This window comes from Salvelinus namaycush, chromosome 32 (assembly GCF_016432855.1).
Source record: "Salvelinus namaycush isolate Seneca chromosome 32, SaNama_1.0, whole genome shotgun sequence".
Taxonomy (NCBI): Eukaryota; Metazoa; Chordata; class Actinopteri; order Salmoniformes; family Salmonidae; genus Salvelinus; species Salvelinus namaycush.
The window spans coordinates 12,632,936-12,659,498 of NC_052338.1; the positions used below are offsets into that span (position 1 = coordinate 12,632,936).

At 45.6% G+C, this 26,563-nt stretch overlaps 2 protein-coding genes across 3 annotated transcripts in view; one reads left to right on the forward strand and one right to left on the reverse strand.

Moving 5' to 3' along the window:
- LOC120026998 (A-kinase anchor protein 9-like) overlaps positions 1-20,405 on the forward strand; it is a 57,479-nt gene extending 37,074 nt beyond the window's left edge. The window contains exons 13-39 of the mRNA XM_038971832.1: positions 3,174-3,341; positions 4,250-4,354; positions 4,706-4,858; positions 7,294-7,380; positions 7,866-8,912; positions 9,122-9,262; positions 9,361-9,405; positions 9,584-9,721; positions 9,940-9,984; positions 10,099-10,821; positions 11,076-11,136; positions 11,487-11,608; positions 11,751-11,951; positions 12,793-12,960; positions 13,275-13,404; positions 13,666-13,879; positions 14,093-14,243; positions 14,422-14,778; positions 15,411-15,716; positions 16,863-17,092; positions 17,239-17,344; positions 17,582-17,767; positions 18,009-18,215; positions 18,397-18,629; positions 18,765-18,859; positions 19,194-19,451; positions 19,632-20,405. Coding sequence (XP_038827760.1) covers positions 3,174-3,341; positions 4,250-4,354; positions 4,706-4,858; positions 7,294-7,380; positions 7,866-8,912; positions 9,122-9,262; positions 9,361-9,405; positions 9,584-9,721; positions 9,940-9,984; positions 10,099-10,821; positions 11,076-11,136; positions 11,487-11,608; positions 11,751-11,951; positions 12,793-12,960; positions 13,275-13,404; positions 13,666-13,879; positions 14,093-14,243; positions 14,422-14,778; positions 15,411-15,716; positions 16,863-17,092; positions 17,239-17,344; positions 17,582-17,767; positions 18,009-18,215; positions 18,397-18,629; positions 18,765-18,859; positions 19,194-19,451; positions 19,632-19,675 — 5,721 coding nt within the window. The 3' untranslated portion in view covers positions 19,676-20,405. The remainder of the gene's footprint in view (positions 1-3,173; positions 3,342-4,249; positions 4,355-4,705; positions 4,859-7,293; positions 7,381-7,865; positions 8,913-9,121; positions 9,263-9,360; positions 9,406-9,583; positions 9,722-9,939; positions 9,985-10,098; positions 10,822-11,075; positions 11,137-11,486; positions 11,609-11,750; positions 11,952-12,792; positions 12,961-13,274; positions 13,405-13,665; positions 13,880-14,092; positions 14,244-14,421; positions 14,779-15,410; positions 15,717-16,862; positions 17,093-17,238; positions 17,345-17,581; positions 17,768-18,008; positions 18,216-18,396; positions 18,630-18,764; positions 18,860-19,193; positions 19,452-19,631) is intronic.
- Positions 20,406-20,602: 197 nt separating this feature from the next.
- Positions 20,603-26,561, reverse strand: LOC120026999 (lanosterol 14-alpha demethylase-like). 2 transcript variants are annotated; one of them, XR_005473261.1, is made up of 11 exons: positions 26,100-26,561; positions 25,818-25,916; positions 25,419-25,595; positions 25,121-25,247; positions 23,972-24,146; positions 23,560-23,679; positions 23,197-23,392; positions 22,734-22,829; positions 22,287-22,455; positions 21,761-21,990; positions 20,603-21,683 (listed from the first exon to the last, which is right to left on the reverse strand). XR_005473261.1 is itself a non-coding variant. In XM_038971833.1 (10 exons), the coding sequence occupies exons 1-10, from the start codon at positions 26,268-26,270 to the stop codon at positions 21,812-21,814; spliced, it is 1,509 nt and encodes a 502-aa protein (XP_038827761.1). In that variant the 5' UTR covers positions 26,271-26,561; the 3' UTR covers positions 20,603-21,811. The 2 variants fall into 2 exon arrangements, 1 of the variants encoding a protein (XP_038827761.1); XM_038971833.1 differs by having other exon boundaries at positions 20,603-21,990.
- Positions 26,562-26,563: the final 2 nt, after the last annotated feature.

Below are 26,563 nucleotides of genomic sequence, written 5' to 3' on the forward strand. Positions count from 1 at the left end.
ATCTCCCGTCTGGATTACTGCAACTCGCTGTTGGCTGGGCTCCCTGCCTGTGCCATTAAACCCCTACAACTCATCCAGAACGCCGCAGCCCGTCTGGTGTTCAACCTTCCCAAGTTCTCTCACGTCACCCCGCTCCTCCGCTCTCTCCACTGGCTTCCAGTTGAAGCTCGCATCCGCTACAAGACCATGGTGCTTGCCTACGGAGCTGTGAGGGGAACGGCACCTCCGTACCTTCAGGCTCTGATCAGGCCCTACACCCAAACAAGGGCACTGCGTTCATCCACCTCTGGCCTGCTCGCCTCCCTACCTCTGAGGAAGTACAGTTCCCGCTCAGCCCAGTCAAAACTGTTCGCTGCTCTGGCACCCCAATGGTGGAACAAACTCCCTCACGACGCCAGGTCAGCGGAGTCAATCACCACCTTCCGGAGACACCTGAAACCCCACCTCTTTAAGGAATACCTAGGATAGGATAAAGTAATCCTTCTAACCCCCCCCCCCCCTTAGAAGATTTAGATGCACTATTGTAAAGTGGTTGTTCCACTGGATATCATAAGGTGAATGCACCAATTTGTAAGTCGCTCTGGATAAGAGCGTCTGCTAAATGACTTAAATGTAAATGTATTTCCTGCAAGACAGGAATGACAGTATTCTGCCATGGCCAGCGAAGAGCCCGGATCTCAATCCCATTGAACACGTCTGGGACCTGTTGGTGAGGGCTAGGGCCATTCCCCCCCAGAAATGTCCGGGAACTTGCAGGTGCCTTGGTGGAAGAGTGGGGTAACATCTCACAGCAAGAACTTGCAAATCTGGTGCTGTCCATGAGGAGGAGATGCACTGCAGTGCTTAATGCAGCTGGTGGCCACACCAGATACTGACTAACTTTTGACCCCTCCCCTTTGTTCAGGGACACATTATTCCATTTCTGTTAGTCACATGTCTGTGGAACTTGTTCAGTTTATGTCTCAGTTGTTGAATCTTATGTTTATACAAATATTTACACATGTTAAGCTTGCTGAAAATAAACGCAGTTGATAGTGAGAGAACGTTTCTTTTTTTGCTGAGTTTATATGCTGGATGTGATTTTTGATGCGTTTTTTTGGGGTGAGGGCTGATTTGTCAATCATCGCCATGGTGATTTGTTTATTAACTGTGTGGGTATTGTGTGATTTGTAATGCGTTTTGTACAACTAGTATTCTAGCGTTTTTTTATGGAACATTTTATTGAACATTAATGGTTTTAACAGTGGTCTTGTCTTAAAAACACTTAATATATGTTTTATCTTTCAAAAAAAGCGGTGTCCATGGAGAGGTTGTATTTACTCTCGCACCATGTTGTAGCTAGTTAATGTAGTTAGATATTACATTAGGATATTTCTGCTGAGCATCATCATCTGGACCATGGAGGTCTGTCTTTGCATTATAATTGCATCTGCTATCATAACAGCTGTGATATACTGCTTCTCTCTGGTTTACTGTAGGTCAACTGAGTTGTTGTGGCTGGTTTCTGCTAAAAGTCATTAGCATCATCATAGCTCCACATCTCTTTGGCATGCTGTGGCAGTGGCTCTTCTTGCTGTTGCCATCAGCTGTGTTTTACATTTGTTACCATACTGTTGTTTGTGTTCAGTATTTAACTGTACAATAGTGGCATGTGTTGTGGAAATGTGTCACTACAAGTAACTCAGAATTATTGAGTTGAATTATAGTTTTCTTTTTAAACACCATTATTGATACTGTAATGGCCTGCTTTTGCTAAGCTAAATGCAGTTGGCTATATCACAGCAGCCTTTCTCTGCTATCATAATCATAGAACCATTCCTTCTCCCATCACCTTCTCCTATTAGTCACTGCTATGCTCATTAAAGGCCATTCTCTCTCCCTCTTTCCTCCTCTTCCTCTTTGCTTCTCTTCCTCTTTGCTTCTCTCCCATGGCAGGTGGATCAGCTGACCTCCCAGGTATTGCTATTAGTTGCATTGAAACAGCCTCTCTCTATTAACAGAACTCCATCAGTTGCATGGTAGCAGCCTGTCATTGCAAACCACATTAGAGCCCCCCTCTTTCCCTTCCTCTGCTCTTGCTCCTTTTCGTCCCATTGAATATTCCTCTGTCCACCATAGCAGGTGGATCCCAGCGATTAGTGGTACTAGCGTCATTGAAAAGGACCTTCTATTAAATATCATTAGCTGCATTCAAAACCTTCCTCTTCCCCCCCTTTTCCCTCTTTCCCTATTCATCTCCCGCTTTCCCTATTCATCTCCCTCTTTCCCTACCATGTAGCAGGTGAGGATCATCTGACCTCATAGTATTGCTCCTGTTTACATTAAAACTGCCTCTGTTGTTCAGCCGCACCATTGCATAACCATCCTTGTTTAAAAACGAATATCTTTCCCTTCTGCTCCTCCCCTCTTCCACACGGCAGGTGGCTCAGCTAATCTAACAGCTATTGCTAGTAGCTAATGTATACTGAAATGCAGCTTCTCTCATATGGAAGCATATCATCCATTCTGCATAATGACAGGTAGATGGACTCTCTTTCCCATCCTCGCCAAAGCCCTCCTCTTTCCCTCTAGCCCCTAGTGATGGGGGAAAAATTGATAGTTACATATCGCTGTTTTTTGGGGGGGGGCAATATTTTATCGATACTTTGACGCCAAGTATCGATTAGTAAAATACATACACATTTTTTGCTATGTAGCGTTAGCTAGTGCTGGTCGGCTGTACCTGCACCAAAACTCTGGTGTTTTTAATCTTATAGCGTGTTCTCTTTTTAAATAGTGAGCCAACATGTTTCCAGCACTTTTATTTCCATGACTGATCAAAACTAATTTCCTAATGCTCTCTGTCTCTCTGCAGCAGACATTTAGTGAGTAATATGTTTGGAACATCAAAATGCAATAAAATCGCAATACATATAAAATCATGACAATCACATCGGCACCTAAGTATCGTGATAATATCGTGAGGTCCCTGGCAATTCCCAGCCCTACTACCTCCTCTCTTTTCCCCCTCTCTTCAAAATGGCAGGTGGATCAGCTGACCTCCCAGCTACTGTGTTGTGTTACTACTAGCTAGCCACAGTGATACACTGAAGCTACAGACTGTACGATCCACACTGAAACCCCTCTTTCCATCCCTCTTCTTTCTCCTCCTCCTCATCCCTCTCCTCTCGCAGGTGGACCAGCTGACCCAGCAGCTGAGGGAGAAGGCAGACTGGTGCAGCGAGCTGCTGCTGGCGTCCGAGCAGCTGCAGCGCGAGGTGGGCGAGCGCAACGAGGAGATTGACAAGCTGGAGGGTCGCATACGCGAGCTGGAGCAGGCGCTGCTGGCCAGCACCGAGATGGTGAGAGAGACAAGAGAGATGGGTGGAGAGGAAGGGGGGATGGATGCAGTGGGATAGAGACTGAGAGAACAACAAAGAGAGGAAGATGGAAAAAGAGAGGAGAGGGACAAGTAAAGAAAGAGCGAGTGGAAAAAAGAGGAGTGGGGAGAGAGAGAAAGAGACAGTCCCCCCACTCCTTCCCGCCACTGCTGTTGATGATGCGACTGCCAAGATTGCTCCCCAGAGGGAGTGTGTTGGGGGGGGGGGGGGGGGGGGGTTCTTATTTCCTAGTGGGGACCTAAAATCTCCAAGTCACCAGAAGGATAGTAAAACAAGGAAAATTGCCCCCTCCCCATGTGGACAAAGGCTATTTTAAGCTTAGTGGTTAGGGTTACTATTAGGGATAGGATTTTGAATGGAAATTAATTTTAGGTCCGCACGAGGATAGAAGAACATAACGTGTGTGAGAGAGAAGATGGAGTGCATGTTTGTGTCAGAATGAGTGTGTGTTCTGGTAGAGTGTGAGTGACAGCGTGAAGCTATATTTGCATATATATGGGTGTTTGTGTATGTGTGCATGTATGTGTGCATTGATAAAGGAGATTGAGTGTACCTGCATTACCCGACGTCATGGCTGAGAATGTGTGTGCCCATAATAATGAGTATTGAAACCAATATCACTGTTGGCAGGCTGAAACAGAGCAGTGAAAGAAATGTCCCCATACCTTGCTACTGCCCAGCTGATTAAGTGCATGACATGTATGGCTGTGTGTGTGTGGCTATCCTGAGATTTGTGTGTATACTTGTATGTATTCTTGCGTGTGATGTGTGTATGTTTGCTTGTGTGTGCATGCGTCGCGCATGACTGGTCGCTAAATAATAACGTATTGTGTGTGCGCGTTGCTTGCTTGCATGCATGTCTGTTTCAGGTGGATGATAAGAGGCAGCATGTGTCTGTTCGTGAGCTTGGGGACTCATCACTGGAGGCTCAGCTACAGACTGAAAGAGAGGCTCTGGACAGGAAAGAGAAAGAGGTAATGTATTGGTCTTATGGGGGTTTCTTTCTTTCACATGTTTGGAAGGGAATTTCTAAGTAGCCAATCCAGCACTGTGTCAAAGCTAGCCAGCGAAAACCTTGATTGGTTATCGCCTCCCCGATGATTTACACAAAGTGGAACATTCCTCTACTTGTTGCAACCCTTTGCCCACCATCTTTCACTCCGCCTCAAATCACGCTCCTTCAATAGCCAATGATGGACACAAGACAGGTCCCCACTTAGATTTCAAGTACCCTGTTCATGTGTCGATGCCCTGGTCCTCAGTTAGATGGATAAGAACACACAACACTCCAGCTTGACTCCCCCCTTCCCCCTCCTCCCTTCCAGATCAGTAACCTGGAGGAGCAGCTGGAGCAGTTCCGGGAGGAGCTGGAGAACAAGAGTGATGAGGTGCAGCAGCTCCACATGCAGCTGGAGATCCAGAGGAAGGAGCTGAGCACCCAGCAGCAAGACCTAGAGACCAAGGACCGCCTGCTCCAGGTAATCGGCCAACACACAGCTAGGCTAGCATGTAGGTAGCCTTAGCCCCCACACAGCTAGTCTAGCATATAGGTAGCCTTAGACACCACATAGCCAAGCTAGTATGTAGGTAGCCTGGGCCACAACGCTAGACTAGCAGGTCGATAGCTTAGCCACAGCTAGGCTAACATTTAGACATGCCAGACAGTTAGACTAGCAGCAACCAGGTAAAACACAACAAATAGCCACGAAAAAGGTTAACATTTACTATAGGTAATCCTTAATCCAACAAGGTTGACACGTGGTGAACAAAGCCACATAAAGGCAGACCAGTCAAATGATATATCAAAGGATAAAACAACTGAGTTGTATGGTAACTGTTGATACACTAAAGCATATTTTAAAGATTATCCTGCTTAAAGATTCAGACCAATGCTTGAATGTAGAATGGTTCATTTAGACCTAGCTACAGTATTTTACAAAGACATTGCAGTTCCATTTCTAAATATACTTTTTAAGGCTTAATGTAACTTTCATAAATATTTCATACTGCCTATATAGATGCTACAGAAATAATTGACAACACATTCTATGTATGTGTGTGTGTGTGTGTGTGTGTGTGTGTGTGTGTGTGTGTGTGTGTGTGTGTGTGTGTGTGTGTGTGTATATATACACTGCTCCAAAAAATAAAGGGAACACTTAAACAACACAATGTAACTCCAAGTCAATCACACTTCTGTGAAATCAAACTGTCCACTTAGGAAGCAACACTGATTGACAATAAATTTCACATGCTGTTGTGCAAATGGAATAGACAAAAGGTGGAAATTATAGGCAATTAGCAAGACACCCCCAAAAAAGGAGTGATTCTGCAGGGGGTGATCACAGACCACTTCTCAGTTCCTATGCTTCCTGGCTGATGTTTTGGTCACTTTTGAATGCTGGCGGTGCTCTCACTCTAGTGGTAGCATGAGACGGAGTCTACAACCCACACAAGTGGCTCAGGTAGTGCAGTTCATCCAGGATGGCACATCAATGCGAGCTGTGGCAAAAAGGTTTGCTGTGTTTGTCAGCGTAGTGTCCAGAGCATGGAGGCGCTACCAGGAGACAGGCCAGTACATCAGGAGACGTGGAGGAGGCCGTAGGAGGGCAACAACCCAGCAGCAGGACCGCTACCTCCGCCTTTGTGCAAGGAGGTGCACTGCCAGCGCCCTGCAAAATGACCTCCAGCAGGCCACAAATGTGCATGTGTCTGCTCAAACGGTCAGAAACAGACTCCATGAGGGTGGTATGAGGGCCCGACGTCCACAGGTGGGGGTTGTGTTTACAGCCCAACACCGTGCAGGATGTTTGGCATTTGCCAGAGAACACCAAGATTGGCAAATTCGCCACTGGCGCCCTGTGCTCTTCACAGATGAAAGCAGGTTCACACTGAGCACATGTGACAGAGTCTGGAGACGCCGTGGAGAACGTTCTGCTGCCTGCAACATCCTCCAGCATGACCGGTTTGGCGATGGGTCAGTCATGGTGTGGGGTGGCATTTCTTTGTGGGGCCGCACAGCCCTCCATGTGCTCGCCAGAGGTAGCCTGACTGCCAATAGGTACCGAGATGAGATCCTCAGACCCCTTGTGAGACCATATGCTGACACATGCACATTTGTGGCCTGCTGGAGGTCATTTTGCAGGGCTCTGGCAGTGCACCTCCTTGCACAAAGGCGGAGGTAGCGGTCCTGCTGCTATGTTGTTGCCCTCCTACGGCCTCCTCCACGTCTCCTGATGTACTGGCCTGTCTCCTGGTAGCGCCTCCATGCTCTGGACACTACGCTGACAGACACAGCAAACCTTTTTGCCACAGCTCGCATTGATGTGCCATCCTGGATGAACTGCACTACCTGAGCCACTTGTGTGGGTTGTAGACTCCGTCTCATGCTACCACTAGAGTGAGAGCACCGCCAGCATTCAAAAGTGACCAAAACATCAGCCAGGAAGCATAGGAACTGAGAAGTGGTCTGTGGTCACCACCTGCAGAATCACTCCTTTTTTGGGGGTGTCTTGCTAATTGCCTATAATTTCCACCTTTTGTCTATTCCATTTGCACAACAGCATGTGAAATTTATTGTCAATCAGTGTTGCTTCCTAAGTGGACAGTTTGATTTCACAGAAGTGTGATTGACTTGGAGTTACATTGTGCTGTTTAAGTGTTCCCTTTATTTTTTTGAGCAGTGTATATATATATATATATATATATATATGCCACATTAGCCAAAGCACCAAATGTGGGACCTGTTAGGCTAATATGGTAGTAGTGATAGGTAGTATCCCCACCCTAAAGATAAACAAATCCCCCATAAATGATCCTTCCCTATTGTAAACTGTCCCAGTTTATTAAGGGTGAATTTTGTTTGTGTTGAGAGCCAGCAGATTATAATCTCCGAACATATGATAAACTTTTGAAGGTGATGGAGGAGAAGGACAGGGAAATAGCCCTTCTTAATGAGCAGATGGCTAAGCTTCAACACACGGAAACAACCCCTGATAACAAGGTAACCCCATATACATATACGTTACAGACAGACCATTTGATCTTCTGTTCACATATATGTATATCTCTGTGATAGTGGATCAGTGTGTGTGTTGTGTGACAGCCGTTCATTTTATTTTTTATTTTTGTTTTGACGTAAGCTACCATTTTATTTTAGGTTTTGGTAAGTGGGCCTCCCATGCTCTGTTGTCTTGTGATATGTTTTTTATGTTGGCTTACTAAACATCTGAGAACACTTGGAACACCCTAGAAATGTCCAACTAATCAGAATTGTTTCCTGAAGTACCGTTATTACAGTTTCCCAACCTAAAATGTTACCTGATTGAGTCTCAACCATAGATAATATATCACAACATTTTTATCAATATTAACTATCTTGCCGTGGCACAACTATGTCTCAGAGGTTTACCAGAAAGCATGAGCCACTCTTCTTCCTCCTCATCTTCGTCCTTATACCTACATTCACTGCTCCATCCTTCCCTTCAGGAAATCAACGCGAGGGACGAACTACTGTGGGAGCTGGAGTCCCAGGTGGAGTGCATGCGGAGCGAGCAGCAGCGCCTGAAGAAGAACAGCGAGGAGGAGCTGGAGCAGCTAAACGCCGTCATCGACAAGCTCCAGGAGGAGCTAGCCAACATCGAGCGGAAGCAATCCTCGGAGACGGATGAGGAGCTCAAGGGCCAGTTTGAGAGCCAGGTCGGAGGTCCCAGCAAGGAGGAGTACGACGAAATGAAGCAAAAGATGGACCTGGCCACCCAAAAGCTGGACACCATCAAAGCCGAGCAATGCATGCTCCTGGAGAGGTACCGGTACTTGCAGGAGAGCAGGCTAGCATTAGCCGAATCGGAAAAGGAGCAGTCGGACGACACCGCGATGGAGCTGCAAGATGCCCTCAGGGAGAAGACTGCAGAATTCTTGGTGGCGCAGGCTCAGATCCAGGCGTTGGAGCAGAGCGCCACCTCCAGGTTGGAGGAGCTAAGCCTTCGCGTCCAGGAACTTGAAGCCTGTGTCAGAGAAAGGGATTCTGAACTGATCCGCTGCCGGTTCCTGGTGGAGCATGCCCAGGAGGATGCCGACGAGCTCCAGCGCAAGGTCCAGGACCTGGAGGACAAGCTGAGGGAGAGGGTAGCGGCCGCGCTTGTCAGCCAGGCCCAACTGGGCGCCGTCCAGCAACAGTCGCATCAATCGCAGGAGTCCAAGGGCCAGAGAACCAAAGAATTCGGCCACAAGGATCCCCAGGGACAGATGGAGGTACCCGACTTTGGGTTTGCAGGAATGTCCCGAGCAGCGGAGATCCAAGGAGCCAAACAGGGCCCCACAGGGAAGGTGGTCCTCCTGACGGAGAAGCTCCGCGAGCTGGAGGTGGGCCTGAGTGGCATACAGAAGGACCAGGAGCTGCAGAAGCAGCTGCTCTCCAGTTCCGAGGAGGAGGTGCTGGAGTACGAGAAGAGGCTGGTCATGCTCATGGATTTGCTCAATCAGATGAGGACGACCAAGCCTGGTGGATACCAGAGAACGTTTCCGGCCGAAGAGGTAGGAGTTATCTCCCATAGGCAATAAGTTAAGGCTAAAGTTAAGTTAGCTCTAGTCTGCACTACCTCCTATAAATTCACGTTTTAGGTGTTCGAGTTTGCCTGCAGTACTTCCCATCGATGAGTGAAATACCTTTAGCCTACACTGCCTGTAATGTTTTTCACAGTTTAATTGCTGACAAGCTGCTATCTCTTTGAACTCTGAACCAGACTCCATCTTCTGGAGGAAACGAGCCGGCTGTATCTGGGATGATACAGGAACTACAGGAGGTCAGGGACGAGGCTTCAGCCACCAAAGCACAGCTCAGCAGTTACAGGGAGAACAGCAATAAACTCCAGCAGGAGCTCAAGGTATGTAATATCACACTCAACAACCATGTTTGATTAGTGCTCTATTCAACTTGTTGCTTGAAAGGGAGTTACAATTATCACATATTGTCCTTTTTTAGGCAAAAGAGGTTGCAATAGCAAAGCTTCAAGAAGACCTTCAAAGGGTAAGAAACAAAGGGAGTTCCTCCGATTACCATAGGCACAGACACAGTACAATTCTACTGCCTCAGAGTTACTAAAGTACTGCGATACTTTCTTGTTCTTGACATTCCCTTAAATGAATTGTCTTGAAATCCAAATTCTAGAAATTCTAACGTCTAACACTTCTACCTTTGACAGCAGGTGTCATCTGGAGGCGGTGAGGCCAAGGTGTCTGAGCTCCATCGGGAGCTGAAGGAGGTCAAAGAGGAGGCCGCTGCCACCAAAGAGGAGCTCAGCAGCTACAGGGAAAGCTGTGACAAACTACAGGAGCTGCTACAGGTATGAACACAGTCCCAATCAACCAGTGTTCAGCAGAGCAAAGAACTATGGGAGTCGCAGTCTTTGGGTGCCAAACTTAATTGTCAATTTTTTTAACTGTCCATTTTGTGTGGATAACTGTACATTTAAAAATGTTGATCAAATGGGGAGTTGTATGTTTGTAGTCTTTTCAGTGACTAACCAATCCGACCATTTTAATAATTTATTTTGTACCGAAGGAGAGAGAGATGACCATAGCACATCTCAAGGGAGAACTCTACCGGGTAAGTGTATATTGCTGCATGGAAGAATATTCCAACTTTACTCAACAATATGGAAAAATATCTATTGGCATATCTTCACTTCTGTATGGATTTTGGTGTCTCCGAACTTCACAGGCCTCATCGGAAGGTGACGGTGCCACCGCGTCTAAGCTTCTCCAAGAGCTCCAGGAGGTCCGAGAAGAGGCAGCTGCTACCAAAGAACACCTGAACAGCTTCAAGGAGTGCAGCGATAAACTCCAGAACGAACTCCAAGTCCGCGACCTGTCCATTGCACAGCTTCAAGAGGAGCTCCAACAGCTCAGAGTAGCCTTGGAGAAAACCACAGAGTCACCGTCACCACTATTCCCACTATCACCATCTCAGTCTCCCTCACCCCAGCAGCAGCAGCCGGTACCAGCCTCCAATCCGAAAAAGAAAGGAGTCAAACTGCAAGACCACCGCCATGGAGCCAAGGGAAAAATGGCCGCCACTGCCAAAGACAAACCATCGCACTCCAGGAAGATCTCTGCCGCGGAGAACCAAACGTTCTCTGACAAATCGTCTGGTCTTAATGTATCTCAACGTCTGCCTCGTACAGATGCTGGCACCCAGACGGAGACCTTTTCCTCCCAGACATCTGACCAGCCCAGGTCTGTGTCAGAGGAAGAGGTGGAGGAGATGATCGGGGAGTACCAGGAGAAGATCGTACAGATGCAGGAGCTGCATGCGGCGGAGATCCTGGACATGGAGGCCCGGCACATCGCAGAGAGCGAGGCCCTGAAGAGGGACGCTCAGATGCTGGAGGAGGAGTGTAGGGCTCTCAAGACCGTCATCGAGAAGCTGCACCGCTCTCATGAGGTGAGTTCGTTGGGCGACATCTCAGCAGACCTGAGTTGTGTTCATTAGGCACAAACAGAAGTGAGTAACAGAACAAAAGTCTACCCGGAAGCTAGTTTTCGTTTTCTGTTGCAGAACCCGGTTTCGGTCTGTTTTCTTTCGTTTGGTGCTTAATAAACATGACCGAGATGATGAACTTGACATTTTTATGGGGGAGTGGGGAGGTAAAGGAACTCAAACTCTTCTGTGTTCTGACCTGGTTTCATGCCCCCCAGGCCCCCTCATCGAGACCAGAGCGTCCCGCAGGATCGCAATTCAAAGACGGCTACACCAGTGGTAAGTTGTGTCACACATTACACCTCCATGCCAAATGTGAGCCTCTGTATTCAATGCTATGCCAAGTGTCTCTCAAGAGGTTGCATGCTTTCCCTAGTAATCACAATACCTTGGGCGATATAACACCTTCACAATCAATGCATAAATATGTATACAATACATTATCAACAAACACAGCATTTTACGAGTCATGGTGTGAGTCTTTTGAGTTGATGCATGTGTTTGCTAGTGTTTGTGACAAAGGATGCTTTGCATGATTTGAGAAAATGTTATTTTGCATGCCTATTCAAAGAAAGAGTTTTTTGCTTCCATTGGTATGCAATGTTAACCTTGTGTGTACCCTATTGCAGACAGCAGTTCTGAATGGAGTCAGCGGACAGGCTATGACCTGCCTAATCTGCAGCAGGAGTTCAGGACCACGCCAGAGGGAGCCAGGAAAGAGACAGACGATGCACTGCCTGACAGAATTAAGGTACAAGAACTGCATTTGGAAATGTAAAGTTAAGCATGTCTTTGTATGCCAATCTGTGTATTTGAGTATATTGGTGTAGATGTCTAGTTTGCACATGGTTTAATGTTTATGAGATGAATCTCTGTACATGTGTCCCCTCCAGAACCTGCTCCGCGAGGTGCATCAGGAGGGTATGCAGGTGCTGTCCCTATCGGAGCTGCCAATCCCAGAGGGCGAGGCTGACCCAGCCAGCCTGATCCACCATGCCCAGGGCTGGCCCAAAGAGAGAGGGGCCTTGCTGGCCACTGTGGAGTCCCTCAAGGCCCTCATTTCCCAGATGCAGACACACAGCAGGGAAACACAGGTACAGTACTGGTAGCATCTGTACTGTGTAGCGTGGATACTTTGTACTAGTAGCCTCACTTAAATACCGTAGGGGTTTTGTTGGTCTCAGTTTAACCCCCAAGGTTGATGTCTGTGTCCCTGTTAAAATCGAATTAGCATAATACAACCCCCCCCCCCCAAAACATCAGTTTAAGTTAGAGATATTTGTCACACTTCTGCATCAGCGTGAAAGGTGACAGAGCTAGAGCGGTGTTTGTCAGACCATGAAACATTATGCTCTATGACCCCCACAAGTGTCTTGGGACTCGTCTGAAGTTGGTACAGCTGATCTATCAACTTCTGTCTGTAGCGTCCAAAAAGTTTGGACTCTAGGAAACACACAGGCCTCACAAGACTCGTCTAAAGGTCCCAGTCGAAAAATAATTATGGAAATATATATGGAGACTGTTTAGTGACAAAAATAAGAGGTTAAATACAAAAAAGTATGTGTGTATGTATATATAACAAATGTTTCCTGATCTTTCTTATATCTTTGAGATCTAGGATAGACACTTCAGAACAAACTTCCTTTGGAAGTTTAGTGAATCTGTTATTCAATGCGTTTGTCTGGGCTAATAGCAGTAAGGCCAAATAAATACTTTCATCAAATACTTTTTTTGGTACTTCAAGGGGTCTTAAAATAAAATAGCAAAATTATCCTTAGTATGACCATCTTTAAAACAATTCCATAAAGCTTAGTAGAACCCCCCTCCCCCAGCTTAAGTGAAACACTGCTTTTAAGGCTTAATTAAGCTTTCAGAAACCCTTTTTCCCCCTCATTTTCTGTAAATATGCATGTCTATGTGCTTGTGTATGTTCAGACTCCAGGTAGTGCGGACTGGCGTGGAGAGCTGCTGGGGGCAGTGCAGCAGGTGTTTGTGAGGGAGCGGAGTGTGCTGAAGAGCACCCTCTATGCCCGTCTGGACCAGCTGGACACTAGCGACGCTGTCATCCACCTCAACCATCTGGAGCACAGGCTAGCCGAGCAGGTTACTGAAAAACTATGTACACTTTCGCTTAACTTCTGGCTAACCTTAGCATTAGCCTCAACTAGCTGGAGCACATGCTAGCTGAGCAGGTAGCTAACAAACACTTAACACTCAGGTTAGCCTTAGACATTACCTGCTTATCTTGGTATTAGCCTATTAGCTAGCTGGAGAGTGGGATATAGCCAACAGGTAATACAAAAATATAGAGCAGTTTTAGTCTAGGGTCTATTTCTTCACTTCGTAGAAAAACTTGGTGGTTATATGCATTGTTATTAAGTTCCAAGGCTAAACTGTGTCTGTGTGTAAATCTACAGGATGCCCATCACAGGGATGCCATGGGGATGCTGCAGGCTGCAGACAGAAGCAGTTTGCTGACAGAGGTCCGGCAGCTCCGGGCCCAGCTACAACAAATCCAAGCCCAGGAGCCTGGCAGATCCAATCAAGGTCTGTAGTCTGGCCCTCCAATTGCTTCTCGTGCTGTGTGGGTGGGTGGTAAGGACACATAGGGATGATGGATGAACGTGTGGGGGCTGGATGGATGGATAAATTCATTGATTTTTTGATTGACTAATATCTATAGTAAATTGTCTTAGATGAGGTCACAGCTATTCAACTCAATGCAACCAATATTATGAATATAAAAAGGAGAAACCGCAGCTGATTCTGTCTTGCATGTTGTTTTGTCCGGCTGCTCGTCCCACTCAGGTGTTCAGCCCAGTGTTCAGCCTGGTGTTGAGCAGCAGAGGGAGAGAGGAGCCCCTCATGCTGGATTGTGTGGCGTTCAGGAGCCCCCCACACTGCAGCAGGCTGACAGGGATCTGCTGGAGGAGCTGAAGGGAGAGCTGGCCCAGACCAAACTAGAGCTGGAGACCACGCTCCAGGCCCAGCAAAAACACCTGAAGGAGCTGGACACAGTCAGGTAAGGTTTTAATGCACGCTCACACAAACACACACCATCAGTGTCTTAGTTTGACACATAAAAGAGCAGAACATTCTCAGGTAAGACTATTTAGAGATATACAGAAACAAACATCGACTTACACTCACCTTCCCAACATTGGTATTGCATACACATCTAGTTTACCTTCCTAGTTGCTGTTGGATGGATCCAGACTGGTGTCTTTGTTTCTAGATCGGAGGTGTCACAGAAGGCTGCTGAGGTGGACACCCTGACGGACAGACTGGCAGACGAACAGAAGAAGGCCAGAGAGATGCAGTGGGCCTTCGAGAAGGAGAAGTGTAAATCTGACAAGAAAGAGGAGCTGGAGAGCGAGGAGCTGGAGGTAAGACAGTTTTTAGGGAAGGTAGTAGACAGGTGTCCCAGTGTAATTTCACACGTCTTCACTTTAGTGTATTTGACTTAAATGCAGTGTTTTACTAATGTGTTCACCTTAGTCACTGGAGTAGGTCTACTCAAGTGTTTTTCACACTTATCTTTGTATTTACACCCCTTCCCTTCAGGATCTAAAACTGGCCCTGGAGGAGCAGCAGAGTCACGTAGCCCAGCTGACCTCAGCCCTAGACCAGGAGCGCCAGTCCACCTCCCAGCTTTCCGTCCAGGCCGAACAGGAGCGCTCCAGGCTGCAGACCCAGGCCTCACAGCTCCACATCCAACTAGAGTCAGAGCGAGCCCGGGCCCAGGAGCTGAGTAGCGCCCTGGGGAGAGAGAAGGAGCTCCGCCAGCACGGCTCCTCCTGGAGTGAAAGCCCAGAGAGGAAGAGGGCTGAGAGTGGGGAGGATGAAGTGGTGGGAGGGGCGATGTCATCCGAAGCTCTTCTGGAGGGACTGCGGAGGGAGATGGACAAGAAGCATGCTCAGGTGGGCTGTTTGTTTGTTTGTAGCTGAAGCAGATGCACACACACACACACACACACACACAAGTACATTCACACTAGTTTACTTACAGTAAGTCTTATGATGCAATGAAGGGGGCTGTACCTTTACCGGTTGGTTCTTCACTGTGTCTTTCTCACTCAAACACCCACAGCCACACACGGCCCCCGAGCGCCGCCCCCTTCCATTACAACTGTTGTGTTTTCAAATCCAAACAGCGAGAAGTCTCAACCCCCCAGGATTTTTTTCTGGTTGAGAGAACCAATCAAGTTCGCACAATTTCTGAGCATTAACAAACGGCCTCCTGTCCAGACCAGTGAGTCACAGCTCTTTCAAGCTGTGTGGTCGCATCAGCCAGGCTGCTATCAATGCCCTGCACACAGGAGATTCACAGAAAGTGCTAGTGAAAATATTGGGTTGGCATTATGACCAGTTATGTCATGTGATTCTGCACCCCTACTAAATTGTGCCACCCTATTGGCTTATCAGATGGTGCATCTGCTTTCTTCAAATTGTCATGACGACATTACATAGGCATTACTATTATAGTAACTATAGTTACCTCCACTTCTGCATTCCCACGAAATCCTGTGACCTCCTATTTATTCCCTCTTCAGGTGGTTAGTCTGCTGGACGAGGTGGAGGCCCAGAAGCTGGAGGCTGTGGGACGGGAGCAGGAGCTGACCTCGGCAGCTCAGAGGTCATGCCAGGACCAGGAGGCTCTTCGGGAGACAAGGGGCCAGCTGGAAAGCCTGGGGGAGCATGCGCGGGACACCATGGCGCAGCTGGTGAGAGAGGTGCAGCAGGGGAAGCGACTGGAGCAAGAGAAGGAGAGGCTGCAGGAGAAAGTGGTCCGGCTGGGAGAGATGAGAGGGGGGGAGATGGTCGGAAGCGGGACGCAGCAGCAGCCTGATAACCAAAACGTGGGTCACATTCCTATATCCTACATTCATTTACTTTGAATGAACCAAATACAGCGCTTTTGAATCAGATGATACAATTGAAATGCATTTTCTAGAAAAATCCAATAGGAATATTGTATTTTTTTCTTAGTTATTGGTACTACAATATATTGCATTTATTAAGCTCTTGTTGTTAGAACCCGGCTGTGTATGATAAAATAATCACACTATATATACAGAACTATGTGGACACCCCTTCAAATTAGTTGATTCGGCTATTTCAGCCACACCCATTGCTGACAGGTGTATAAAATCGAGCACACACCATGCAATCCATATACAAACATTGGCAGTAGAATGGCCTTACTGAAAAGCTCAGTAACTTTCAATGTGGCACCATCATAGGATGCCACTTTTCCAACAATTCAGTTTGGAATATTTGCCCTGCTAGAGCTGCCCCGGTCAACTGTAAGTGCTGTTATTGTGAAGTAGAAACGTCTAGGAGCAACAACACGAAGTGGTCAGCCACACAAGCTCACAGGAAGGGACCGCCGAGTGCTGAAAGCGTGTAAAAATCATCTGTCCTCGGTTGCAACAATCACTACCGAGTTCCAAACTGCCTCTGGAAGCAACGTCAGCACAATAACTGTTTGTCAGGAGCTTCATGAAATGGGCCAAGCAGCCGCACACAAGCCTAAGATCACCATGTGCAATGCCAAGCGTCGGCTGGAGTGGTGTAAAGCTCGCCGCCATTGGACTCTGGAGCAGTGGAAACGCGTTCTTTGAAGTAATGAATCACACTTCACCATCTGACTAATCTGGGTTTGGCGGATGCCAGGAGAAGGCTACCTGCCCGAATGCATAGTGCCAACTGTAAAGTTTGGTGAAGTCGGAATAATGGTCTAGGGCTGCAAAGGTGGGACCAACTACATATTAATGCCCATGATTTTGGAATGAGATGTTCGACGAGCAGGTGTCCACATACTTTTGTAATAATGTGGAGGTGGAGCTAAGGTGGAGCTGTTTTACGCTCAGCAACAGAATTATAATGTATTATAATCCACAATTATGGCCATTTGAGAGTCTGTTGGTCATAAGTTATATAAACTCTACTGTGCTATGTGTCTTCTGAGCTGAAACTTTTCTGTACCGTGTCTGTGCCAGCAGCAGGCTGTGTGGCGAGGCATTCCCACCGACCGGACAAGAGACTGGGTGTTCCAGCAGAAGCCCGGCGACATGCTTACTATCGAATCCAGCGCGCCTTCCCTCCTTGAGGTCACTGGGACAGGGGGCAACCTCGCCCCCCACCATAACCCAAAACACTCAGACAAGGTCTTGGGCAAACTGCAGCTCATCGCAGCCAAGATCCGAACCATGGTCAGCAAGGGCTCTGGCAGGTATCTCACAATTTCTTAACAACTTTGTCTCAAAACATTTGTACATGTTATATACATCAGTTCAACTTTTCATTGAGGTGAACCTGTCAATATGTGCAGGTGTAGATTGATGTTGTGTGGATGAATCCATATGTGTGTATGTACAGGTTGACTACGGAGGTGGACAGTGAAGGGCTGTCGTGGCTGCAGACCAATATTGATGAGGTCATCACTATGCTGCAGCAGTTCCCAGCACTCCCCTTGGTCCCTGAGGTGAGATGACACTTCAGACTACTTAGATTAGATTGTTGTTTATTGTCCTACAAAAATATCTTAGCACAGCTCACACATTATATACATAAACCACATAGAAAACCCAACAGGAAACAAACATTGGTCTTAGTCAGACTTAAATAGTATCCCCCTGCCCAACACCTGCACATATAGGAGTAAGCTATTCCATTTCAGTGGCTACTGAGTACTGACATTTCTTCTCTGCTGTGTCTACAGAGCACCGCCCAGCTGGCGGGAGGCCAGTCCAGCTCCCTGACAGAGCGGCTGCTGAGGCAGAATGCTGAGCTCACTGGCTTCGTCAGCCGTCTGACAGAGGAGAAGAACGATCTGCGCAACCAGGTCCTCCGCCTGGAAGATGAGCTTCGACGCTACCGCCAGGCTGGTCTGGGATCAGGGGACAGCGTGAGTTACAATACTAGATCTAATGCAATTCAGGGCTGGTGACGGGTCTGGGATCAGTACAATAATAGTCTAATACTATACAGGTACAGTGGCAGGGTGGGACTCTAGAGATGGGACAGAGAGTACAATACTGGATTGCAGAAGTACCTAGAAATGGCAGAGAAGTAAAAATGTGTGGAGACATTGCGTTAATTTGCACCACCCTAACATCACTCCTCTCTACCTCTATCCCTCCCTCCAGTCCAGCAGGAGAGGCGGCGTGGACAAGCAGCAGGAGGCGGCCAGCCTTCTGTTCTCGTCGGAGCGCGAGTCCTGGACCAGGGAGAGGAGCCGGCTGGAGAAGGGCCTGCGTCTAGCCCAGGCCGAGGTGACCCGACTCAGGGGAGAGATCCGGACAGAGTCCCTCAGAGACATGACCGGACCGGACACAGACAACGCCACACTGAAGGTGAGCTCAAAGCTGCCCTGCATCTCTCCATAACACTCACCTCCTTACAAATCGACCACTTTTCCACTCTTTGTCAGAGTTGAATAGCAAATATATTCTTGCACATCTATAAAACCCACTTAACTCTCACACTTACACTATTACAACACTCCTCTCTCTCTCTCCTGTTCCCCTTCTCCAGAGGATGTATGGCAAGTACCTGCGCTCCGAGAGTTTCCGCAAGGCCCTCATCTACCAGAAGAAGTACCTGCTGCTGCTGCTCGGCGGCTTCCAGGAGTGTGAGGAAGCCACGCTGTCGCTTATTGCTCGCATGGGCGGCCGGCCCTCCGACTGCAGCCTGGAGTCCCCGACGCAGCACCGCCGAGGGCTGACGCGCTTCCGCTCGGCTGTCCGCGTCTCCATCGCCCTCTCCAGGTAAACAATGGGAACTGAAGTGGTAGGATGGTGTTGCAACTGTTAGGAGGCTATGGTATAGCTAATACTTATGATATATGTACTCTAATGGTCCTCTATCCCATCTTTTTGAATCAAACTGTTCTGTTCTTTCAGAATGCGTTTCCTGGTCAAGCGATGGCATAAAGCTACGGGGATGAGGTCCATAACATCTGGCAACGTGAACAGAAACGGTCTGGGACAGTCACCAGGTATGGAAATCACACTCCCTCACACTAACCCCAACACAAAGAAAATGAACTGGGAATGAATGAACTGGTTATTGAGTTAAATGGTAAAGAACCAAGCTCGGCTACCCTAGGCTTACACACTTGTAATCAATTAAGTGCTGATTGGTCAGGTGGTCCACACGGCTAGCTAACCTAAATAAATAACCTGAATATTCTAAAGTGCCATGTTCAAACAAAAGCAGAAAATTAATAATTACCTTTTCATTGGTTTTCAAAGTTGTCCTGCTGACTCATTGATCCGGTTTTGTGAGAGAAAAACCACACAGAGGACTGAACTGTTTCTCTTCCTCTTCAGGTATCGAGGTGAGGACAGACTCACCCTACCTGCATCCAGGGAGTGTGGAGGTGTACGGGGAAATCAGAGGGGCCAGCAGGGGGCGCACTGGTCGAGACTCCCCCAGTTCCGCCCTTTCCTCTGCACAACACAGGTTCCACATGGCTGGGGACCCTCTGACCTGCTCTCACCTCCAGAACTACGACCCTGACCGAGCGCTCACCGACTACATCTCCAGACTGGAGGCCCTGCAGAGGAGACTGGGGAGCGTGCAATCAGGTAACACACACACACTTCCAACCATACTACCTCATACGATCTAGAGTTAAATAATGTCATGCCATAAACAGAAATTGCCCTCATTCAATCACTCCACAAAATATGTGCAGATGATGCTTCCAATGTTCTTGTCAAGAGTTAAGTCTTGGGATCTAAACAACTTCATTTTTCCCTTCCTAGGTTCTTCTTCATATGCTCAATTGCACTTTGGAATAAGAAGATAGAAGTCTATAATTTACATTGAAACTGTCTTGAAGAAACTGTTGCCTTTTCTTGTGCTGAGCTTTGGTATTTTGTATCATTCTGCTGTGTACAGTATATATATATATATTACGTGGGGACCAAAAACAATTTTTTGTGTGTGGACATCTTATAATCAGGCTTTTTGTCGCCAGCACTTGAAACAGCTTCTATGTTTGTAAACTTTGGTCTGCCTCTTTGTTGTGGATAAACACAATCACGTTAAATGTATATTTGTGGAATGCTAATTTAAACAAAAAACATTGATTAACTTAATTTATACTGTGTATGTTACTTTGTGTGGGTGGAAGAATATGTAGAGCAGGCTTCGCCGGAAAACTCCAGTCCTGGAGACGTACCGGGTGGGTGTGCAGGTCTTTGCTCCGGCCCAGCTCTAACACACCTGATTTAAAGTAACCGTGGTTTCTTAAACGGAAGACCATGATTGGTTGATTTATTGGAAATTGTTGTTAGTGCCGGGCGGGCACGCGTAGTAGCTCTCCAAGACGGGAATTAGGAGAACTCTTGACGTGGAGAATGTTTGACTTTACTGTTGAGGAGGCTGCTACAGGATCTATATACACTACACTGTGTTTTATTAGAATGGTTGTTTGGACAGACTACAATTTGTAGAAGACATATTTTTGTAAAGGTAGGAGCTTTGAATTTTCTGGGTATTTTGTTAAAAATTTAATTAAAGATGCATTTTAACACTTGAAATATGTGGTCGCACTGTTTTTTCAATTCAGCATCACTGACACACAATCAGATTTTACAAGTACACATGTAATTAGTTCTAACTGTTGTAAAACAAAATAAAACTTCAGCTAAAATGTGAATCTGGTATGGGGGAAATGTACGGTCAATGCAATTATGGTGTGAAGACAAATTGGACATGAGATTTCGCCTCCTGGAATTCACATGGCATCATCTCAGATATAATTTTTATTTAAAAGGTGCAAATGTTCACAAAATTAGGCTTCAAATAGTAAAATCAATCTAAATAAAATGGAGTGATAATTTTCCATCAAGGCACTACATTGGTCAAACTACACTATGACCTCCCAACATTCCCACTCGATACGCCAAGTCGTGTTTATTAGGGCACACAACAGAAAATGTGTCTCTTGTTAAGCAAGTGCAGGTTGTCCCTCCCCGTTTAAAGTCCTTGTTCTTTGTTTGACCCAGCCCAGGTCCTCTATCTTTGTACAATTATGAATGGACAGTACATACAAAGTCAGTGATGGTCGGTTTGATCACTGATCTCTATGAAGCAATGGATAAGGATCAGTGGTTTTAATATTTCTCATAGCTCTAGAAAAGGCAGTGCTTAAGTGCTTTTTACTCCAGTAATATTCATTCTTACAGTAGTATTGTCACTCCTACACAGTGGACTCCATATCACCTTTCAGACAGTGGAAGCTTGAAAGCTATATGCTTTACCATGACATTTTGAAATAGAATGGCCAAAAGCTGAGGCCTGGTTCCAGATCTGTTTGTGTTGTATAGCCAAATCCTATAGTAGTTGGACTATATCTGGGATCAGGCTACAAAAGATGAGCTTTTGATGAATAAACAAACTGATTCAGTTTAGGCTTACATCGGTGGTGGCTAGTGTCCCTTTAAATCAGAGGACGGGCTCATAGTAATGGCTGGAACTGAACAAGTGGAATGGTATCACATCAAACAAGTGGTTTCCATGTGTTTGTCACTATTCCATTCTACTCCATTCCAGCCATTACTATGAGCCGTCCTCCCCTCACCAGCCTCCTGTGGCTTACAATACATTCTAGCAAATAAAAACACAGCAAACATAAGGTGGGGGCAACAAAAAGTAAAGTGAATTAGATTTTCAGACAGAACTCTTTGCGTTAATTTGAACAGTTCCTAAATGCAAGTACAAGAATGTTCTCTAAATAAAACCGTTAAAGGTAAGGTTGTTTGTTGGGGCAAATCTGAAATGGCTCCCTATTTCCTATATAGTGCACTACTTTTGGCCAGAGCCTTATGAGGGAGCCAGCCCTATGAGGCTATGGCCAAAAGTAGTACAATATAGAATAGGAAACCATTTTGGACAAAGCCTTGCTCTTTTCGCTGCTGTGTTTTGCGCTCAGTGTCTCTTAGTGTTGTCTCCTCTTGTATCTGATGACGGGGTTGTGCGGGGTGTGGATCATGGTTGTGTAGTTGATTGTGGGGAAGTAACCATCGACCAGGTTGAACTCGTAAAGGCGCAGCATGGTAGACCAGATGGTCTTGATCTGAACGTAGGCAAAGTTCTCTCCGATGCAGCGGTGACGGCCTAGAGGGCAGTGAACATCAGTGTTTTTGTTTTTTTGTCATGGAAATGAGGGTAAAATCTGAAACTTTGTGGCATGAGACAGCTTGGAATAGGAGTAAAGTTCATATTTTCATATATTGAGCAAGAGCCCCACCTACTGACAAAATTTTACAAATCAAAATGCATACTGCATGAAAGATGTTTCCCCTACCATTGTGTACATGCTTCTGACACTTCTGTTTCCTCTTAAAGACGGCAGATCACCTAACGTATAAGATGCTATTAATAGGGATGAAAAAACTACTAAATATTCTTACCTGCACCAAAGGGCACATAGGCAAATTTCTCCCCTGCAGCAGGGTTGTCGTTAAGGTAGCGGTCAGGCCTAAACTCCATCCTCTCTGTCCAGGTGTCCTGCAGACGGTGGTTGACTGTCGGGGACACACACACCTGGTGGCCAGCTGGGATGGTGTAGCCTGCTACAGTCTGGGAGTGGATTGAAGCAAAGGGTCAGGGTTGGTCAATAGTCACTCACTCACCCTATTGTACACACATGCATTTAGCTGGGTTGGGGCTCCATTTCAATGTAAATAAATAAATATATGGACAATTTACATTATTCCCATTTCTCTCTGTTAAATTCTGTGTCTAAAACGTTTTTTTCAATTAACTGCTATTCTAATGGATTTGTAAAATCTCTTGACAGAAGGAATGACTTCATGGGTATTCGTTAACCGCCCAACCAATAATGATATTGAGCTTACCTGAGGAGAGCGTGCCATTCTCATCATGGTCATGATGGGTGGACGGAGTCGGAGGGTCTCTTTCAAACAGCGGTCCAACAAAGTCAGGTCCTTCAGCTGATGTATGAACAAGAGAACAGGTAAGTAAAGACCATGTCAAATATTTAAATGATAAAAACTGTCCAAATGAATAGCTGAACTTGTGGTTTAGCAGTCTAGAAAAAAGGTTCTAAACTGAAGTTGCTTACATACAATATAAAATTACCCAGTTTAAATAGAATATGGTCAATAAACAGATCTAAATAAGTTTCAACAAAATAATTCAGAAAGATGTATGTACCTATATTTAATATAATTGATTGTGAATATAGTCAACACGTGTAAGGCAGTATAAGAACATAATTAATATTTTCAACAACAAAGCTGTAGTGTAGTCTATGACCATTTACGTGCAGTTGGTAATATGCCAGTTATGGATTCTGACCTGGTCAAAGTTGAGTGGGGGCAAGTCTTCTCCACATGCAGTTTTCTGTTCAGCATAGCAGCGGTCCTGTAGGGCCTTATCTTTGCCAAGGAAGAAGCCCAACCAGGAACTAGTAGTGGAAGATGTGTGCTGTCCGGCCAGGAGTAGACCAATCAGCATGCCCGCTATCTCATCATCATTTAGGGGCCGCCCATCTCTTAAAATGGGCAAAAATAGTTAGGATTGAATCAGTCTGAAATGGTACAACAGTTGTAGAACCCCTTTAAACCAAATGTCCATTCACTTCAGTTCTGTTGGGAGGCATGGAAGCATATACTTGTACCACATGTATTAATACTGGCATCTGTTCCACTTATGTCTTACTTGTAGGTGGCATCTATGAGGGTCTGCAGCATATCGTCCACTTTCTCTCCAGAGCTTCTGCGTTTCTGGGTGACCTTGTAGAAGATGTTCTTGATCTCCTTGTGTGCTCTGTCCCTTCGTCTGTACAAAAATGACAAAACCTGTTTATTCCTGCCTTATAGAAATAAGATATTCTCATATTGCTATTACAGAATGAATACAGTAATAATTAAGTCCAACTCAGTCGATCACCCAAAACCCTAACCTGAGGATAGAACAATGAATAAAGTTTCATGAATCATAGTTTCCAGCAACTGTTCTGGTAACTCAGTCTAGCTTGGTCTGTCAAACAAAAAACCTAACCTGAAGGTGGAACTGTTTGAATTGACCCTTGGTTGAGGAAAGGACAGTATGAATGAAGTCTTTCTCTTACCTGAAACTGGGCAGGGGCAGCCAGCCGGGCAGTAGCCAGGCAGCGTGGCTGAAGCCCCCGTCCAGGTCTGCGTAGAGCTGGGCCACCTTCTCATCCAACATGCTGCGGATCTCCTTCCCATGCAGACAGGCACTGGCCGTCAGGATTATCAGCTCCGACAGGGCCTCAAACAGGTCTGAGGGAGGGAGGAGTAGAAGAGATAGGAAGGCGTGAAAGAGAGAGAGCGGAAGAGATAAGAAGATGGAGATAGATGGAAATAGTGAATGAGTGAGACAGAGAGGGAGAGAGAACAGAGGTCAGAATTGCTGACTGGATAACTTTGACTGCGCTACAGCTCAAATGTTATGGCGTGTAAACAAGCGTTATGGCGTATTCATAAACAGCGACACGTTGCAAACAGATTCTATCAAGAGTGTGAAGCAAAAGGCTGCAGTCATTAGCAACCCGTTAAGTATCTGTGTATGTGCATGGGAGATCACTGCTCTCTTGAGCAACGTAATAGCTACAATACATGACAACAAATGTTGACTTGATTTGCTTCTTACTCTCTATTCGTGTCAGGGGTAGCTCTGTTAAATGTCATATCGCTACCCTACCTTTACAGATAAAAAAGTAACTATCTTAAAATGGATAGCAAGGTTCAAACTGTATTACAGTAGTTACAACACATTGATTATGGTGTATTGTTTAGGTATTACTGCACTGTTGGAGCTAGAAACACAAGCTTTCGCTGCCCCTGCGATAACATCTGCAAATCTGTGTCCGCGACCAATAAACTTTGATTTGATTTTGAAAACATGAGGTATTACTAAAGAACTTGTTGATGGGAAATTATGTTGAATGGCTCATTTTCTGAACAGTTGACACTGCTGACATCTAAAGTCCACTGTGCTTCACCCAAGTCCCTATCCAGTCAGCTCTTCTTATAGGTCTGAAAGGATAAGCATACTGCATTAATAATTTAACTTTACCATCTTATAGGCCAAGTGGGAAATGTGTCATTCTGCTTACGGCTTTTCAATCCTTTTAGGTCTACATGAAGTAGCTACAGTAGGGGCTAGGGGTCTATTTGGAACTGGGCATTTGGATTACTTTCCACATGGAATACTGTAGAAACTCAGACCAATTGTAATGGCTCTGTCATCTTACTTTGTTCTCCACTGTCTCCCCATCGTGAAAAGTACTCCTTCGTTTCCTCCTCTATGATTTCAACGTGCTGTTTGAAATGGGCGATGTTCAGTCCTGTCTTAAACATCTTCTTCTGTTCCAGGAAGATCTACAAAAGAAAATGAGCGGCATAATTAGATAAATCAATACTTAGTTTATGATAAGTTTGTCTTATGTTTCATCTCATAAACCTATGTCAACACTTCTTTTTGTGTGGTAACATTCTCTCTACATTTGTGAGTGCAAAAGGGAGTATCTCCGTAAGTATTTATTTGCTTACATGGTTAGGTACATCGTAGGCAACCCCTTTACCAAAAACTGGCGTGGTCAATCGGGAATAGACATCCTCTGCATTGAGATCTTCGTTCTTGCTGTTAAACATCAGTGTGGCTGCCTCACTACCCAGAAGGTAGGTAAAGGTTTTGCCCACCATGGTAAAGCTGACAACAGGCCCATACTGTGAAGAGAAAGAAAATAAACCTTGTTTTAGCACCTACTATAAAGGGCAATTTCACATGGCACTATACACCAGTAAGGTAGAGATTCAAAAGCTGTATTATATGAAATAAGTTATTGTAAAGTGAATGCAATTTATTACTGCACATTTTGTAAACAAAATAGGTAGCACTTTGAGCACTAAAATATATTAAGTATACATACAGCAGTACTGTATTCTTACCTTTTCATATGCATTCTCCAGAAATTCAATGGGACTTTTCCCAAATGCTATGGCATGACCCAGAAATGGAATGCTAGAAGGTATGTATGGTGGGTATTTCTGAGAAAAGAAAAACATTAATTTAGTTACAAAAATAAAATACACAAGTCAAATGATTTTGTGATTTTGGACAATATGCAATCGGCTATGAATGCGCCGTGATACTGTAACATTCACTGTAGCAGACATAATAATAATGTAATATATACTGTAACTCAATTGATTTATTCTTCATGTACATACCTTGTGTTCTTCTGAAGAAGACTGTGACTGTTTGAGCACCAGTTTAGAAATATATCCCAACGTTAGGGTGATCACAGACACTGCAAGGACCACTGATGTCAAGTTGTCACTCATTTTCCCGACTGTATTTTCTATTAGCATACTACTAACTTGATATAAATGCATAGCCATTGTTACGTCTTATGTTGTTTCTTTCAAATTGTTGTAAAATATTGTAGGCTACTGCGTCAGACTCCTTGAATTTGCAACAAATCTGTTATCCGGTTGTGATGTCGCTTCTACAACATCTAATTCGGTTTTCCAGAAGGCCCCAGGCTATCAGTATTAGCAGAAAATAGTGTTCCCCAGTGCTCAGTAAAATCCCTCTTTATTCCAAAGGCATAGTTTCATCCATTGTCATTATATCACTAAATGAAAATACGTGACAGATTTTACTGTTTCCTGGGCATCTCTACCTGTAGATG

Bases quoted from the DNA above. Each gene is read 5' to 3' on its own strand.
- LOC120026999 (XM_038971833.1), bottom strand. From the start codon at position 26,270: ATGGCTATGCATTTATATCAAGTTAGTAGTATGCTAATAGAAAATACA. The intron at 25,248-25,418 runs GTAAGCAAATAA...TTTCTTTTGTAG, and splicing joins CCTACGATGTACCTAACCAT to ATCTTCCTGGAACAGAAGAA. The intron at 23,680-23,971 runs GTAAGAGAAAGA...ATTTTTGTACAG, and splicing joins CTGCCCCTGCCCAGTTTCAG to ACGAAGGGACAGAGCACACA.